This window comes from Siniperca chuatsi, linkage group LG14, assembly GCF_020085105.1.
Source record: "Siniperca chuatsi isolate FFG_IHB_CAS linkage group LG14, ASM2008510v1, whole genome shotgun sequence".
Taxonomy (NCBI): Eukaryota; Metazoa; Chordata; class Actinopteri; order Centrarchiformes; family Sinipercidae; genus Siniperca; species Siniperca chuatsi.
In genome coordinates, this window is record NC_058055.1 from 29,028,701 (window position 1) to 29,047,749 (window position 19,049).

Below are 19,049 nucleotides of genomic sequence, written 5' to 3' on the forward strand. Positions count from 1 at the left end.
TCGAACCCACGACCTCCGAGTTCCAAGCCGCTCATTTACCAGCTGAGCTTTCAGAGATCAGATGACTTGCACCCAGACTCAGGAGAGCAAACACCGAGTGCGACTCTGCGTCATGGCTTCTCTTCAGTGTTTCAGTCTGAAGCCGGTTCGTGGAGAAGTTTCAGGTTTGTAAAGTTTGTTTCTCTGCAGGTTGATGGAGGTGAAGTTTCTGCAGAGTCCTCCTTCAGCGTGGTCTTCCTCCTCTCTCTCGTACGGCGCTTCATCACCCTGAAGATGGTCCAGCGGGGACAGACGTCGCCTCGAAGTGCCGAGCGACAGCGTGGGTTCGAATCCCACTAAAGGTATGTGACAAAAACGTGTGTGTGTGTCTGTGTGTGTGGTCAAAAACAAACAAAACAAAAAAACCTCAAACAAAAACAAACTCAGAAACCGAAACTAAAACTAAAATCCGTTGCTCGCTCGCTCGCGTACGCTTCGCCTCAACGTGGATTCGCGCCGTCAACCAACTGTGCCATCAACAAACATCAGGTAAGTCCAGGTGAGTCGAGCTAGCTAGCTTGCAAAAAGCTAGCTAGCACGACAGGTTTTTGGCGTTGGCTAATGCTAGCATATTAGCAGTTAGCTCACTAACTTTCTGGGGAGAACAGGCATTAAAAAAACATGAACCTAAAACTTTATTTCAGTCAGAATGAATTTGTTTCTTAAAAATCCATTTGAGGCGAAAAGCAGCAGTGAGACGTCCTGATGTTAATTCATGATGTCACGTCCTCTTAAATATATTCACGTCAAGGTGGATAAGGTTGCTTAATGTTTTGTCAAAAATTCATGAATTCACTTAAAATTACTACGAAATCCCAGCAACAAAACCCTCAAATAAGAAAATAAAACGTCAAAGTAAAATGATGTGAAACACAACAACATGTTTCTGTTTCTCAGCGCTGGAAAGTAACTAAGTACATTTACTCCAGCGCACGTTTGACTGCAGGACTTTTACTTGGAACCTGCTGTGTTGAACGTCTGTCTTAACTGGCTTTAAAAATAGTTTTTCTGACTTCGGGTCTGTTTGGCAACATCAGGACGAACGGAAAAGAGAAGTAGCGTCAGCGAGTCGTCTGTCTGACTCTTCCTCTCCTTCTGTCTGTCCGTCTGTCCTCAGGAAACACAACAACATGCTGTCGCTCCTTCTTCACACCTTCGTCTCCGTCTGTGTCGTCACAGGTGAGTCTGAACCTGAAGCTCGCCGTCCGCTCGCTGTCTGTAGCTGTCTGAGTTTACCTGGTACAATACGAGAGACCTGCTGGACTACAGACTGAACACAAACTGAACATTAAACCTTCATAAAGGAGGATTTCTTACACCACTGTTGGATTAGTTGGAGCTTGGTGTTCCTAATAAACTGGACGCTGAGTGTGAGAACATTTGTATTGTTGTTTGTTTTTCTGTTAATCTTTGGTCTAAATGAAAAGTTACCATTTTGGAGCAGAAATGAATTAAAAGACGGGCGTCTGTTGTCCGGGTGCATATGTGAATATGATATTTACTATCTATGATTATACTATGATGATAAGATCCAGCAAGTGAGCATCCAGATTAAGTTTTCCATGCCGAGATTAAACAGACGAGCATGTTAAACTTTAAAACACACCCAGTTGTGTTTATCTCTCAGCGTGTCTGAAACAGATGTTGGATGCTTTCTGTCAGCTTTGGATGTAAAAAGGAATCACTGGATGAATCTCAAACCGGCTCTCTTTGACTCTTTGTGTTTTGTTGCTTTACTTCCTCGTTGTTTGCGGTCACACAGACCACACGGCGACACGTGGAAAACTAATGACAGTATCTGCAAAATCACCTTTTCCTTTAAATACTTTTTCCCCCTTTTCTGACTTTATTGCAACCCAGTATGCATGAAACTGAGCTTGCACATGTGATGAAGGTGATGTTTCTGACGTTGGGAGGCAGATTGAGCCGAACATGAACAAACAGTAACAGAAATCCTAAACAGGCTAATTTGAGGAGGAGCCCAAACACAACATCAGTGTTAACGTTCAGAGCAACAAGATCATTTAAATGATCCGACCCGTTTTGACGCATTGCCGCGCTGCTACTGCATTATTATGAAGCTTTGCACGACACATCTGTGGAGCCAGTAACGTTTGAGACAAGAGATGGCAGCTCTGAAGCATTAAGAACAGATTGGAGTTGTTGGGAGGTGGATTTTTTCCCTTTTGATGGAGCTCAGCTAACACTTTCCCCCTGCTCCCAGTCTTTGTGCTAAGCTAGGCTAAACACGTCCTGGACTTACCTCTGTACTGGAGAACACGAGGACTCAGACTACTCCTTTAATGTTCAACAGATTACGATGTTCAGTTCGTCGCAGCTGTTATTTTATGTCAAAAAGTGATGGATGAAGTTGAGTCCTACAGTTTTAGTCGCTGCCATCGGGTGGAGCTGAAATGACGAGTAAGTAACGGCTTAATGTGATTGGCTGAGGCACCTGTCAATCAATCGATACCTCCCTGACAGAACAGTTATTCGGTCTGATGGTAGAAGAAGCTCAGTGAATCTGCTGAGAGCTGAACTTGTTGTGTAAAAACTGACTTTGTATCTGTAGAGAGAAGTTGGAGGTTTTCTCATTCACTTCAACACAGTTAGCGTTGGATCACAGCAGCATCTGGTGGCCGTTAGCGGAACTGCAGCTGAGGAACAGATGTCTGAACCTTTGGATCTGACGAGCAGGTCAGAGACTTCGCCGGCATCAGAGTTGAATTTTAACAGACAAGTGTTTGTGTTTGTGTCAGCGCCAGCCCGTGTGTCGGCGGTCACCACGGAGACGGTGGTGGCCGGGAGGAAGGTGACGCTGCCGTGTCGTTCGGAGGCGGTGAGTCGGGGAGGAGTGGAGGTGTGCTGGGGTAGAGGACGGCCGTCATTGTTCAGCTGCCACAACACTGTGATCAACGCCGCCGGAGATCAGATCACATACAGGAGGTCACACAGGTGAGAGGCTGTTCAGGTGTTCAAAGTCTGACACATGCAAATCATATTCACGACTAAGAGTGGAGTCAGCTCCATAGTGCCGGCCGCTGAGGCTCATGGGTACTGTAGTACTTAGAGCCATAACAAACTGGGGGGCTGGGGGGTGCAGGGCCCTTGAGTTGTGTTTACTCGCACAGGTTAGAATCAATCAATCAAATAACATACAAATAACAATCAGAGTTCAATGCACTGAAGGTCTGACTGCGTATCTCCTCTCCTCTGCAGGTACTCAGTGTCCTCCTCCTCTCTGTCCATCGTTAACTCTCGACCGTCAGACTCTGGTTTCTATCACTGCAGAGTTCAGCTGCCCGGCCTGTTCAACGACCAAACATTCACCGTTCTCCTCATCGTCATCAACCGTACGTCCAGAAACTTTCGCTCATCAGTCCGAACCAGAGCCGGAGCTGGGACTTCGGCGCATTTTTGTCTTTGGTTGTTTTAGCGTCACGATGACCAGAAAAACCCAGAGTTGTGTTCAGTGATGTGGACGAAAGGGAAGCAGAACAGTTTGAACTTTTCTTCTGTCTGTCCTCCTGCAGCCCGCTCTGTGGTCTCTGACTCTTCAGCAACAGAAACCAGTTCCCAGGATGCCGAGAACCTGAACGCACCACACGCGACAGGTACGTACAGGACGGACCTTCGGGGTGACGCTCACGCGCAGAGACGAGTGCCGGAGGTCGTGTTATCTCGGCAAGCCCGACCTCTAAATGTATCGAGCACGTTGAGTTTCTCAGTAGGCGTCAGCTTTCAGCTCTGTAGAAACTGCAGCATTTTGTTTTGAGACTCTTTCATCTGTCTGACAGGTGACACGGGACAGGTGACAGAGAGAGGAAGTGATGTCACAGGGGACGACACCACGGGGCCGATGGTGGCGCTGGTTCAGGTAACAAAGACAGTCTACAGGGACAACATTATTGTTATTATCTTTATTAGTAATGGTAACACAGGAAAGTGTTAAAACCTTCAGTTTATAGATTCGGCTAACGATGAACATTAATGTGCACTGAGAGGAAAAAAGCCTAAATGGCTTATTGGTCGTTTCTCACTAGATAATATAAAACAAATGTTAAGAATATAAATGTTATGACTTAAATAACAAGACAAGATTAGAAAACAGAGATTAAAGTAGGACTTTAAGGAAGATGTCATTTCAACCATAGAAGAAAGAGTTTGGACGTCGATATCTGATTTACATTCAAAGTAAAACAGTTAAAACTAAATTTCTAAAAACAAACAGTTTAAAACCAGAGACTTTCATGTGTTTTAGGAGCTGCTGCTGTTTGTTTAAATGTTTTTTGTGATCATACATTTTTAAACCTGCGTGTCCCTTGTCATTGAGTTGTGGTTACCATGGCAACAGACAAGTTAAAATGTCCTAAAATCTGTGTGTTTGTGTTTGACAGTCATCCGTCCAGCAGCAGCAGGTCAACAGTCTGCAGAGCTTCATTGGAAACACAGTGCGAGTGTCCTTCATCACCTTCATACCTGCACTGCTGCTGACTGCTGCTTACAGTCAGTACACACACACACTATCCTGCTCTCTGATTGGCTGCCAGGTGTCTGTTCAAATCATACACATGCACACCTCAAACATTTTACCCTCTGAGCTCAATGTACAGTTTATTAAACTGCAGGTAACCATAGCGACAGTGCTGAAAACCAAACTCCTGTGGGAAAGGAGAGCTTTCTGGCTTCACTGGTTTGCTTTCTCATGCTCAAAGTAGTGTTTCTCCTGCCCACTGCAGCTCAGTAGTGTTTCTCTTTACAGACTAAAACATCGCTCACAAAATCTCTTTTCTAGACTCTGGGAACGTTTTACAAATATAAAACCTTTATGGATTAAAAATGAACAATACAAACAGTATTTCTTCTCCAACGGGATGACATCAGTGTTAGCAGGCTAACGTCAGTGTTAGCTTCTCCAACAGGCTAACATCAGTGCTAACATCAGTGTTAGCTTCTCCAACAGGCTAAAGTCAGTTAGCAGCTAATGTCAGTGTTAGCTTCTCCAACAGGCTAACATCAATGTTAGCAGGCTAAAGTCAGTGTTAGCTTCTCCAACAGGCTGACATCAGTGTTAGAAGGCTAACATCAATGTTAGCTTCTCCAACAGGCTAACATCAGTGTTAGCAGGCTATCGTCAGTGTTAGCTTCTCCAACAGGCTGACATCAATGTTAGCAGGCTAACATCAGCATGACAAGGCTGCTTCTCCAACAGGCTTCATCAATGTTAGCAGGCTAACATCAATGTTAGCTTCTCCAACAGGCTGACATCAATGTTAGCAGGCTAACATCAATGTTAGCTTCTCCAACAGGCTGACATCAATGTTAGCAGTTAGCTTCTCCAACGGCTCAATGTTCAGTGTTAGCTTCTCAACAGGCTGACATCAATGTTAGCAGGCTAACATCAATGTTAGCTTCTCCAACAGGCTGACATCACATCAGTGTTAGCTAACATCAATGTCAAACATCAATGTTAGCAGGCTAATGTCAATGACATCAATGTTAGCAGGCTAACATCAATGTTAGCTTCTCTCAACAGCTGACATCAGTGTTAGCAGGCTATCGTCAGTGTTAGCTTCTCCAACAGGCTAACATCAATGTTAGGCTAACATCAGTGTTAGCTGACACCTGACATGACATTAGCATTAGCCTCTTCAGCAGAAAAATGTGACAGTTTTCAAATCTGGTAAAATAAAATTTGACCCACATCTGGGGACGCTACTCTCTTCCCATTGGCTCTCAGACCTGTCCCAGGTGTGAGGACTGCAGGTGGACTCGTGTTGAAACAGAAACATTACGTCTGTAAGCTAAAAGGAGACTGTCAGAGGCAGATAATGGAGACTGACACTGAAGTAATAACAGGTGTTTTGTTTTGTGTCTGCAGGAGTTTGGCGGTATAAACAGAGATCAGAGACTGACAGGAGGCTGAACCAATCAGAGGAGCAGGAGGACAGCTCTGTGTAGCGACAGACAGTCTGTACTGAGCACAACTGTCTGCTGGGAAACCCCCGTTTCTCTGCACGACCGACTGACTGTAGTCGATGGCGTCATCGTCCTCCTGTAAAAGCTGTTATTTTGCTCCATCGATCCTCATCATATACATTTCACAACTATCAATAAAACAGAAACACACAATCCTAACAACAACAAAGAGAACAAGAAAACAAAACACATTAATCGAACAAGCTCAAAGTCATTATCTTAACATGTTAATTACATACATGTTCGCATCTTCTCAGCCAATAGAAGCTGAAACATTTGTACCGTCCGATAATAAAGCTTCAGATTTCCAATTAACAGTCTGGGGTTTTATGTACACAGCTTGTAATAATCTGCCTCATATGTTTTCAAATTGGGTTTGTTTGGACGTAGCTGCCAGTCGTTCCCATGCATTAGTGTGAGAAGCCTGTAGCGCCCCCTGTGGTTGGACTGTGAGATTGTTCAGGTGCCTCAGGTGAGTGCAGCTGCAGCACGTGGACAGAAAGAGTCGGCTACTAAAGTACGAAAAGTTTCCTTGCTGTTCCGTGTAATGTTTGCCGATGATAAAGTAGCAGTTTTCTTGCTGTAGTTTGGTGCCCAGCTGAGTGAGTTAATGACGTGACGTCTGCCTGTCGGTATTTGTTACAGCTCTTGTTTTTTATGTGTTTGCTGGCTGATCAGTTCGCATGTATTTCTGTTGTTAGCGTGACAGATTTAATTGCCTTGCGGCCATTTTAAAGTAGCTTAAAGCTGAAGGTGCTGCAGCATTCCCGCTCTTATTCCCCCTATTGTCCTCCAGATTCTTCTTCTGAATCAACCAAATGTAGAGCGACTAGACGCTGGTGGAGCTTGAACACAAAGCATGGGAATTAAATGCCAGTAAACTATTAAATAAACATGTTGCAGAGACTTCTCGTTGTACTTCGCAGTACTGATGTAATGTGTTTTATTTTCTGACTGACTGATAATTCATTTGAAACAAACACATTTAGGGAGGATTTTAAAAACTTTGATTCATGTATTTAAGATTTTCCCTGAAATATGATCCAGTAAGTGCCGTGTGAATATTCTGTAAATCAGGAGCATTGATCCTCTTCACGTGTTGGTGCAGTTCCGCTCTCTGGCCAGCAGGGGGCGCCGTGGCCGCAGAATAGCACCTTTAATACCAGTGTGCTGTCTGATAAAAGGTCGAGTTGAACATGTTTTATTGTTCATGGAGCTGATGATGTGTCTCTTTGATGTGGAGAAACACAAGTTTTATTTTCCCTCTGAGTTTATTAAAGATCAGAAGAGGTTAATTAACCCACATTTAACTCTAATTTCTTCTTCACACATGTATTTAGGAACTCATCTGCTTTTCACGTCGTCAGACATTTTCACCGAGATGGAAAATGTTTTGTTCACAAGTAAAAACCTGATGCGGTCTGCAAGTCTCCCCTGCTCCAGCTGTTGATTAACAACAGACTCCTCACCACAGGAACAGCGCCACGGGGCCGTAGACTGCAGCAGTGTTGTGGACAAAAGCGGTACTGCAGCCAGCGGGATGAGGCGCTGCTCGTTGGTACAGCGGTGAGGCAAATATAACAGTCTGCTGGCGCCCTCTAGAGGCTGCGGAGGTCACTGCAGCCAGAGAATCACTTCACTGCTTTACATAGAAAAACACTGTCGTGCTTCTGCAAACAACTGCGCCACCTGCCGGCGCCGAGCTGCGCCACCTGCCGGCGCCGAGCTGCGCCACCTGCCGGCGCCGAGCTGCGCCACCTGCAGGCGCTGAATGGTACAGCTGCAGCTTTTTATGTATCTTATTAATCTTTTTTTTTGCTGAAAGTCAGAGTTGTTCTGAGTTCACAGGGAAGCTAAAAATGACTTATCATCAATGAATAAATATGCAAATACGTGCTAAAATAAATAAACAAATATTTTTATTGATAAATAAAAGAATGAATACATACAATTTGGTCATTCATCAGGGAATCCGATGATTTCTACAAATTTACATTTTTTCTGTAGAAGTTGAAAGTCAGTGGACATAAAACTGAAATAGGATCAGACTACATTAAATATTTACTGTATTTCTGTTTGATTATGTTTGATATCCACTGGAGTTTATAGTGAATGGCTGCATTTATTGTCATATAGTCACAAATGTCCTCATTTTATTTAGTTTTTAAGTTAAGACATTTTTACACACTGCAGGCCTACACACGTACAATACATGGAAACAGTGCCACGAGCCCATAGACTTACATGCTGTGGCTAGAAATGGTATTGCAACCTGCGGTGACAGGACTCCCTACACTGTAAAACCATCCTGCAGAATTTTAGTGAAATCTTTTATTATGAAGTTATTACAAATATACAAGTTTGATCAAAGTTTGTTTCCTTTATTGAACGTTTGGTTTTACTGTATAACAAGTCATGAGAAGACCTTGAACAAATGATTAAAGTTTAGTTCAGTTAAAGCACATTTTCAAGGAAACATACAAACAAACACGGCTATTTTACTAATTTACTTTTAAAGTGAGTAAAGTATTTGTTATAAATTCATAGATATTCTGTCAGTCCGAGCTGCAGATATTTCCTGCAGTGTGGTGCTCAGCTGTCGGCCATGTTGAGCGGAAACTCAGAGTCCGCTTCAGATACAAGAAGCAGCCGGTAACAAATGCCACTAACAGGAAGTGCTGACCGCGCTCTATCAACCATCTGCCCCACATGTTGACACTGGCAGCTGCTCTGAAGGGACTTCCTTCTCATATTTGTAAAATGTCATAATGTGAGTCATAAAGTCAAGCCCAAAGCACAGTATTCATTCCTGAAAAGTTCATATGAAAAGCTACAGTGACTAAATATTTATCACAAATATCTTTTACTCAGTAGGTCTTAACTGGTTGATTCTGATTTATCAATGGGCTCAGCGTAGTTTAGGCTCAGTCACAGCATCAAAACATAAACTCATACTTTTGAGTTAATTGGTCATAATTACGAGATTCTCACGAGATTTTTAATACAAAATAATAACTCCGTAAAGAATTTGGATTCATCAGCGTAAATGGACGGGACGATGACGGCATGGATAACGATGTTAAAGATGCTACGTTGTTGAAATGTAGCTACAAACAGAGAAACGTTCGTAAAGAAGGCGTCACGGACTGTAAAGGTCGGATTGGTTGCGGCGAGTGAGTGAGGAAACATCGCCGAACGGAACGGACCCAAAATACTCAAATAAGCAAAGTGATTCACGTCATTTCGAAGGCTCGGTGGTGATCAGGGAGCTCTTTGTGGTTGCTAAGGCATTACTAGATGGTTGCTAGGGTTTTGCTAAGTAGTTACCGTTCTGTATTAGGTGGTTGCTATGGTGATAATGCTTGCTTTTTAATATGATTATGAGGTCCAATTTCTGACACAACATCTCATCAAAATAAAGAGACAAAGTTCTGATTCTTCGTCTCTTAAGTCGAAGTCTCCACTTCCTCCTGAAGGGTTTCTGACAGCTGACCGTACAGAAAGCGTGAGCGAGCAGTTTGTGCTGATTTGCATAAACATCGTTTTGTTAGAAAATGTCTTTAAAGTTTCTTTATTTCCTCAAACCAAACGGGGGTTTTTGTTGGTGTCGAGCAGCAGGGGAGGATTTTTTACAGTGTGCAGCGTGGCCCTGGTGTGTTTAAATGTGGTGTGAGTGTGATGACAGTGTCTCAGTGTGACTCGCCTCATCATGCCGATCGTTCTGCTGCTCGCTCTCCTCACAGGTACGCTGCTCTTTACTCTCCAGCATCCGTTTATATCAACTTTACATCTGGATCACTGCCTTCACGTGAAAGTTAAAAGCTTAAAAACTCTCTCACTCCGTTTGTCTTGTGAAGCCTCTGTATGTGTTTTTATTCTTATTATCTTTATTGTCTTCTGTCTTTCTGTTGGTTTTCTCTCTCTGCTGTAAACCACTTTGGATCCACTGACTTGTGTGTGAAGTGTTTTACAGATGAAGAGGAGTTGAGGAAAAGAACAGTTAGTTACGTTTACTGACAGTAATGCCGTGTTTCTTGTTCGTGTGATTTATTTGTGACAGATTCTTTTGACTCTTCACCTGCAGCAGTCGTCATTTTAATATTACTGTTAGTTAGAGTTAGTGATGTACTAGGGAACGTCATTCGTCAAAGTCAATAAAAGCGTCAGATTCAGCTGTGACATACGAAGAGCCTCAAGAGCTTTTTCTCAAAGTAACATCTGGAACAGCTGCAGCAGGTGTGGTGAAACGGATTCAGCTCAGCAACACACAACGTCAAAAACAGATTAAAAAGTATAAGTATTATATAAGAGCAAGAAGACAGAGGCAACAGGCAGACTGCTGCTGCTGTGTTTGGCCTGAACTGAGCGGTCGTCTTTCTTTGTGTCTCCGCAGTCAGTGAACGTGTCAGCAGCAGAGTCGTTGGTCAAACAGGTCAGAGCGTCACTCTGCCCTGTAAATATGACATCAGCAAACACGGAGCGACTGTTCGTCTGTTGGGGTCGAGGAGAAATTCCACTGTCAGGCTGCGGCGACCTGCTCGTCTCCACCGACGGACATCGAGTGAAAGAAGAAACCAGAGCTTCCAGCAGGTATCAGCTACTGGGACGACTGGATGCAGGTGATGTTTCTCTGACGATACTGAACCTCACAGAGACAGACGCTGGACGGTATGGGTGCAGGGTGGAGGTACCCGGGTGGTTCAATAATGAAAAACATGTCTTCGATGTGGCCATTGAGAGAGGTGAGACACTCACTTAGAAATCATTCAGTTTGTGCTGCTTGAAAAAGGAAATGTGTCAGACAGCAGCATGTTGAAGTTTGCAGGTTCAACAGGTGGAAAACGTTTATCAAAGCTAAGATCACCGTTAAAGATCACACCAAGGTCTTTATTTCAAATTTGAGTCTGAAATCAGGATCTATGCTGTTTTATTCAACTGCAGGAAGTTTTGAGACGTCACTTCTAAATGTCTTTAAAATAACTAAAGCTGTCAGACAAATGTGGTGAAGTATAAAGTACAATATTTCCCTCTGAGATGTGGTGGAGTGGAAGTAGAAAGTTGCATAAACTGGAAATACTCAAGTGAGAATTTGTACAGCACTTGAGTAAATGTACTGAATTACTTTCCAGCACTGAACGAGACACAATGTTGGGTGATATTTGGCAGCTGGAGTATAACAGCGAGAAACAGTTTGCATCACTGATGGAGTTTAAAATGTATTTTGCCGTTGAAGCTTTGATTGGCGATTGCCCGTCTTCGCACAGAGAATCTCCTCCATCAGTTTCATCGTTCATGAGAGAATCCTGCTGTTTCTTAACGTCTAACAGAGAACAAACACTGACGTTAAGTTCAGACTCAGTTTCATTCTTAAAATGCTCACATGGTGTACCAGGGTATAAAGAAACTAGGCAAACCACAACATCTCTTTTAACACCCAACCATCCACTCCACCCTCCCTCCCTGAGAGGTTTTGTTGTTTCAGAACAAACTGAGTTACTTCTGTATTAGCTTCAGATATTCAACAGCTGACCTCCTCTCTGTGTTCAGACCTACAGCTCCTCGTTCGGACAGTTCAGTCAGATATTGACCGACAGCATGAGAGAGGTTAATGTGAGGGGAAACTGAGGTAGAGACGTGACTGGGTAGATGGAAACTGACATCACCGAAACCCCCAAAACCTCTCTCTCTACAAACCTCTCTCCCTCTCTCTCTCTCTCTCTCTCTGTGTCTCTCTCTCTCTGATGGCCGCCCACCATTGAGTCTGGTTCTGCTCGAGGTTTCTGCCTCTTAAAGGAAGTTTTTCTTGCCACTGTGGCCAAGTGCTAACTCATGGTGGGATTTGTTGGGTCTCTCTTAATAATATTAGAGAGAGTACGGTCTAGACCTGCTCTATAGGAAAAGTGCAATGAGATAACTTCTGTTATGAATTGGCGCTTTATGAATAAAATTGAATTGAAGTTTGAAATTCTGTTTGAAAAACTGTTTGTCAGGTCGCATCACAACAACCACCACAGCACAGACAGGACGTGATGTCATCATGTGGAGAGGAAGTGATGTCACAGGCAACAAACCCACAGACCTCATTGTGACACTGGCTCAGGAGGTCAGTTATATTGTATGTTATCATGAGTTTCATCGGAGTCTTTGGTCAAGTTACTCACAGAATTAATGAAATGATTGTGTTTAAAGTTTTTCCATGTCGGCCCTGAAAGCTCAGAGTTACACAGCATTTAGAACAAACGCTGCAAAAGAAACAGGGAGCACAACAGAAATGAGTTAAAAACTGTTTCATTAAATTAATGGAAAAGTTTTAAGTTAGTTTTTTTAGTTTTAACATTCTGAAATATTATGTACCATTATTTGAATTGGTTAACTAGTAATCAGCAAAAGGCTAACGCTAGGTTAGCAACATATATCTGCAATAATATCTGAATTATTCAGTCAGAGTGTTGAAACTCAAAGAAAACTTGAGACTTTGCTCCTCGACTTCAGCAGCTTCATGAGTCACAAACTATGGCAACAGGTATCATGTCTGTTTTTCTTTTGTCTGGTCTGACGACAACACAAAACAAGTCAGATCAAATTATTCACTCATGACGTTCACAAAATGAGATGCAGGAAAGTCAGAGCACTTTCACAGTTTTTTTTTTTATCCAGATCGATCAACAAATCAAATTAGTCCCACCGGCTTTTTTCTACTAAATGTACTTTGAATAAAGGCGGCAACTCATCAAAAAGACTGTAAATATGCAGACATATAGCATGTAGCTTGAGAGCTGCTACTCCTCCCATATTGGCTAGGACGAACAAGCTAGCCTATTTAGCTAGCCTATTCATTGCCATGTAGAGGAGTCACAAGCAGTGTTTGTATACCTAATAAACACAGGTCAGATAGAAAACAACACCAAAATCATATTATAGAAATTTGCCTATTCCTATCAATTTGATTAGCCTCCTTAAACTCCCAGATCAATGCTTTCTGTAATAGACATAAATAATAATAATAAAATGTTTTTATTGATGTATGATCGTAGAAATACATTTTGTCATGAATCCTTCCTGATCATTCATTCTGGTTTGTCGCTGTCACTAACTCTCTTGTAGTTTAAGACCCAGCCACTCCCTCCTGCTCGCCTATAAACTCTTTCCCTCCAGTTTCTCCAGGGTCAGTCCAGCCCTGGGTCAGGTACCGGGCACTTCCCTGGTGGGCCAACGGCCGGGCTTGATACTGGCCTGGCCCAGTTGTATCTTTAACCCCCTCCCCCAGGCCTTTGGGCTCAGGCCTTCATTAACAGCACATCTGCAAAAACAGAGCGCCAAAGTTATACAAAAACAAGAGCGAGAGATGTGTCTTTGATTACGCACCAGCAGTAGGCGATTTGTTCATTTTTAACAGGGGGGATGCCCCCCCGGCACGAAGAGTATTTAGGGGCATTTACTGAACTCTGACATAATGTATAATTATTACGTTATATTGTCAAATAAATACTCAATTTTATTTGAAAAGTAACAAGTGAGAACAGCAAAAAAGGGAAGAAAAATTTATGAGCATTCAAGGGCACTTTTGGTCCAAGCTCTGTTGATTTTTGACCCGGCCCCTGTCATGCTGCTGCCGCACTTTCTCTTTCCCCCGTCTGCTGTAGAGAATATTGATAAATTATTGAGAATTATTACATTTTCACGGAGTGTTTCTATTTTAAATGGCACAGCTTTTCTAGCCTTTACGGTGCTGGTTTAGCAGGAAACTCACATGATGCTACTCAGCCAATCAAATCTGTGCATTCTGATAACCACTGCAACTCGAGTCAGTGAGTGAGGAACACACACACAGGGTAGAGATGAGACGAGCTGGAGAAATAATTGCACTTGCCGTGCTCTAAAAGAGAAAAGTAGACAGCGGAAACAGAGCTTTTAATCCAGAATGGACTCTTACATGTTCAGTCTTCCCACAGGCAGCTCAAAACCAGTGTTTCCCATATGGTCCGAGATCCTGGCGATTAATAAAAGCAGCAATGTGAAGCGCCACTACGAGATAAAGCGCAGAACAGCTTTTGAGCAGGTTAACAAGGCGGACAGGTTTTGGTCATTTTGCTCAGAAGGGGGATGGCGCCCCCCCTTGTCTCACCTCAAATCGTCTACTGCGCACGAGTGTGGCTGATTGGCCCAGGCGAGGGGGCTGCCGGCACTGCGACACTGCGGTTGGGTATAACTTCTGTCAGCCTCTCTCTCCCAGCCAATTACTGTTGCTCCAGCTGATTCTAACTTCACCTGGGCCCCGCCCCTTTCCCTTCTCTGTGGTGACATCACATGGATAACAAGGAGTGGAGCAAGATGGACAAATACAAAGAGAGAAAATGTAAAGGTGGTGCTGAAAAGCTGAGAGAGAAGAGGCTGAAGTCCCATGAGGCTGATGCAGCCAAATGTTTTAAATTAACAAATTATTCATTTGGCGCCATTACCTGTCAATCATCTCAGCCCAGTGAGCCTGAAGGCAGCAGAGAGAGCAGCCCAGTGAGCCTGAAGGCAGCGGAGAGAGCAGCCCAGTGAGCCTGAGGGCAGCAGAGAGAGCAGCCCAGTGAGCCTGAAGGCAGCGGAGAGAGCAGCCCAGTGAGCCTGAAGGCAGCAGTGAGCCTGAGAGAGAGAGCAGCCCAGTGAGCCTGAGGCAGCAGAGAGAGCCCAGTGAGCCCAGTGAGCCTGAAGGCAGCAGAGAGAGCAGCCCAGTGAGCCCAGTGAGCCTGAAGGCAGCAGAGAGAGCAGCCCAGTGAGCCCAGTGAGCCTGAAGGCAGCAGAGAGAGCAGCCCAGTGAGCCTGAAGGCAGCAGAGAGAGCAGCCCAGTGAGCCCAGTGACACCAGTTCAACTGTTGGTCAAGGTTCTGCAGCTGGAGCAGTACGACAGAAGACAACAGGGATAAGATAAGCAGGGTTTGGGCTTGGCTAGCTGGCTGTTGAGCTATATCGGCGCCTTTTGTTGAAACATGTCCAACTTTTCGTAAAGTCGATGCGCTCGTTAATGTCACTTTTTGCGAACCGCCCAATCACAGCCTGGATGGGGCGGGACATTAAAAAAAGGTTGACGTGCTGCAGTAAAGTTTCAAATGTTGAACTCGTTCTGCATGAATGTTTCTGATTATTGACGAGACAAACCACCAGTGTGGACATTTTTTCTTGCCCAAGGATTTAATGAAGGAACATTAAACTGTTGTATTGTCCAATAGGAATTAATATTATACTAGAGGTATATAGTATACTATTACATGAATATACTAACATAAAATAATGAATGTAGTCATACTATACTCTATTGTGTTAACATAGTCCAGACCTGCTCCCCATTCCCTCTGATTACCTCAGTAGCATATATACCTGTCCACTTCCACTAGTCCTCTGCCAGATTGTCTTTTGCATCGAGTTAAGCATTCGAGCGTTCTCATTTCCTTCTTGAGCCTACCTGCCTGATATCCCGCACTTTGATTCCTCGCCTGCCCCTTACCTGGTCAGGTTTGCTTCTTTGTTTTCCTACCTGTTTTTGGATTAAAATTATAGATATTGGACTCTTACCAAACTGCCTTTGTTCTGTGCAAACCCTGTTACACATTAGTGTCAGAGCTCAGTGAATCCAGGTATTTTCACCAACCTGGAACCAAATGTTGAAACTCTACATCAATCTAACAATGCATGTTCAGTAACTATATAAAATAAATATGGTATTATTGATAAATTACAAAATAATAGGAAAAAATATTTCAAATTAATACATTTTGTTATGTTTCTCTCCAGAAGTTGAGGTGATTTCAACATTAACGTTTCAGTTCTGTTCAGAGCGCACACCTGTGAAAATGTTTGTGTTGACACACCTGTCCAGCAGCAGCAGGTCAACAGTCTGCAGAGCTTCATTGGAAACACAGTGCGATTCTCCTTCATCACCTTCATACCTGCACTGCTGCTGACTGCTGCTTACAGTCAGTACACACACACACACACACACACACACACACACACACACACACACACAGACGTTTGTTTCACTATCCCCGTGGGGGACAGTCCCCTGACCATGACATAATGATTTCCCTAACCCCTAACCTTATCCTAACTGTAACCTCAACCCTAAAACTAAGTCTTAACCCTCAACAAACCATCTCTACCCCGTAGATATACGGGGATATAAGAACATGAAACACACACACACACACACACACACACACACCTGTTATGTTGAATGTCGCCCTCAAGAGGCCAAATTATATGATTACAACATAAATATGAGGACCATCATACTCACTGCAGCTGAACTGAACTTCACATTTTATTAACTGTACAGCTTTAAGGAAACAGAACTACAGTCATTTAAAATTCATCACTTATTTATTTATTCATTTAAATGTCATGTGTCTGCAGGAGGTTGGAGGTGTAACCAGAGATCAGAGACTGACAGGAGGCTGGACCAATCAGTGGAGGGGGGAGGCAGCTCTGTGTAGAGACCAGAGACCCAACAACAAGTCTTTATTGTTGTTAAAGCTTTTTATTTTTATTTCTTAATACATGTTAATGTAAATGTTTCTTAAATTAAAGTTTTTGTCATTTTTAAAAAAATCTGCTGCTCTGAAAATTATAGCTGTTTATTTCTCAAACTCAATGTGGTGATAAAATTAATTAATCCGCAGTAAGAAATATTTTCTTTATTAATCATCTTCTGAAAGTGGTCACAACTATCTCCAACGGACGTTAGACTGCAACATGTAAAATATCTTATTTTAATGTTTTCACATAATGTTCTGCTTCACCTGCTGAGTCTGAAAACCAGTTCAGTGTCTGTATCTGTGATAAACACACAAGCTTGTTTATATGGTTGAATATTTTGTGTTTAATGGCAACTGTGACTCAATTGTAAAATAATTAAATAAAGATATAAATAAGAAAAAAAAAAAAGAAACGTTACAGAAAATGTTGGTGATCGATTGATCCCTGATGTTTGAACTGGATGCATCAATGAAATCATTTTGACATCGATCGATCACAGAAATTATATATTTTTAAACATGTTTTTTTAATTATTAAACTTTAATTTAGTTACATCACACAAACTGAACATGTTTCTATTTTCTTTCCCAGTGGTTGATTTTAAGATCTGTCTCGAAGCTTTGTGGTGTAAATATCTGCTTTCAGAGGGTGAAGAGTTTTTTCTTGGACTTTCACTTTTTCAGTTTAACAAACAGCAGCAGTTAAAGCCGCACTTAAAGTGAACTTTGGTTAAAAGCACAACAATGTGTCATGATACAGAGTTATATAGCAGCTGGTTGTGCCCTCAGCTGTGTCTGCTCAGGCGCAGATCAGAAAGTCTCCTAGAAGATGTGAATGCAGCATTGAGAGCGATCCCTACCACAACCATCACTGAAACCAATGAGCTGATATACGCCTCAGCAGCAGTGATCCTAGAGATGCTTGGCTACAAGAGCAACCATGGGAGCCATGAGAGACAATACCCACCATGGAAACGAAGGTTGGAGGCAAAAATCAAGGAGGCCCGGAGAGAAGTGAGCCAACTGACAGAGGCTGAGAGAGGTGCAATGAGAAAGCAAGTACCCAAGAAGTACAACCAGATGCCCATACCTGAAGCACTCGAAACTGCCAAACAAAGGTTCCAAGCCTTGGCCAGCCGCCTAAAGAGATACACGAGAGATAATGAAGCCAGAATAATAAACCGGCTGTTCGCAACTCAACCTGCGAAAGTGTACGCTCAATGGCAGGGTCATAACAGCAGAGCAGACCCACCAAGGCTGGAAACGGAGCAGTACTGGAAAAACATATGGGAGAGGGAGGCATCACACAACAGCGATGCACAGTGGCTGACGGCTCTGAGAAAGGACCACAGCAACCTCCCTGAACAGAATCCAGTCACCATCACAGCGGTAGACATCCAAGAAAGAGTCTCAGGTATGAAGAACTGGACAGCACCGGGCCCTGACAGGATCCACACCTACTGGCTAAAGAAGCTCACTGCACTCCATGAGCGCCTAGCAGCACAAATGAACCAGCTGCTAAGAGATGGGACGCACCCTGAATGGCTTACCGAAGGGCGCACAATCCTGATCCTGAAGGATCCCGCAAAGGGTACAGTCCCATCCAACTATCGGCCAATAACCTGTCTCTCCACAACATGGAAGCTCATGTCAGGCATCATCGCGGCTAAGATAAGTGGACACATGGATCAATATAAGACGGTGTAGTCGCTCATTCGTCCAGGAGTGTTCTATCGTAGAAAAGGTTTCAGTCGTAGTCATCTGGACACTGTTTTCAGAATCAAGACGTTTCGGCTCCCATCCGGAAGTCATTCTCAGTTGTGAAAAAATTGGATGGGAACTGGAAATTTAAGCTACTCTGTGTTACATAAGCCCCGCCCTCAGGGGAGGAATCTGCCTGAGTATCTGTTAATAGCTAGTTTCACCTGAAACTGACCTAATGGTTCCAAGATGGCCCATTAATCAGTAATCAGGCCTATTGTTTTCTGGCTGCATCTACTTCATCACTGTTAAGTACCTGATTAGCATGTGACCAAGGTGATAATACACTCTGATAGACTTTGGGCAGATTAAATCTCAGACCACCATTTCTGTTCAAAGAGGGGTTCTCTTTTTTCACAAAAATGGCTTCCTTGACGCCCCGTTCAAACCAACTCTTCTCTCTAGAAGAAGATTCTAAGTAGATTTTTTCACAATTGAGAATGACTTCCGGATGGGAGCCGAAACGTCTTGATTCTGAAAACAGTGTCCAGATGACTATGACTGAAACCTTTTCTACGACATGGATCAATACATGAGCAAAGCACAGAAGGGCATTGGCAAAGGAACCAGAGGAGCCAAACACCAACTCCTGGTTGACAGAACAGTCACCCAAGACCGCAGAGCCCGACACACCAACCTGTGCACTGCCTGGATTGATTACAAGAAAGCATATGACTCAATGCCGCACACATGGATCACTGAATGCTTGGAGATGTACAACATCAACAGGACTCTAAGAGACTTCATTGC

At 43.3% G+C, this 19,049-nt stretch overlaps 2 protein-coding genes across 2 annotated transcripts; both read left to right on the plus strand.

The window, feature by feature from the left end:
* The first annotated feature begins 78 nt into the window (after window positions 1–78).
* Window positions 79–6,329, plus strand: LOC122888266 (hepatitis A virus cellular receptor 1-like). Its single transcript, XM_044222501.1, has 8 exons — window positions 79–341; window positions 1,157–1,218; window positions 2,799–2,994; window positions 3,259–3,392; window positions 3,573–3,653; window positions 3,837–3,916; window positions 4,437–4,545; window positions 5,921–6,329. The coding sequence occupies exons 2-8, from the start codon at window positions 1,170–1,172 to the stop codon at window positions 5,998–6,000; spliced, it is 729 nt and encodes a 242-aa protein (XP_044078436.1). The 5' UTR covers window positions 79–341; window positions 1,157–1,169; the 3' UTR covers window positions 6,001–6,329.
* Window positions 6,330–9,261: 2,932 nt separating this feature from the next.
* On the plus strand, window positions 9,262–16,939 carry LOC122888698 (hepatitis A virus cellular receptor 1 homolog). The gene is given in 6 exon segments (XM_044223441.1): window positions 9,262–9,761; window positions 10,412–10,503; window positions 10,505–10,760; window positions 12,009–12,121; window positions 15,881–15,977; window positions 16,417–16,939. Coding segments are annotated over 6 exon segments (672 nt in total). The 5' UTR covers window positions 9,262–9,727; the 3' UTR covers window positions 16,497–16,939.
* Window positions 16,940–19,049: the final 2,110 nt, after the last annotated feature.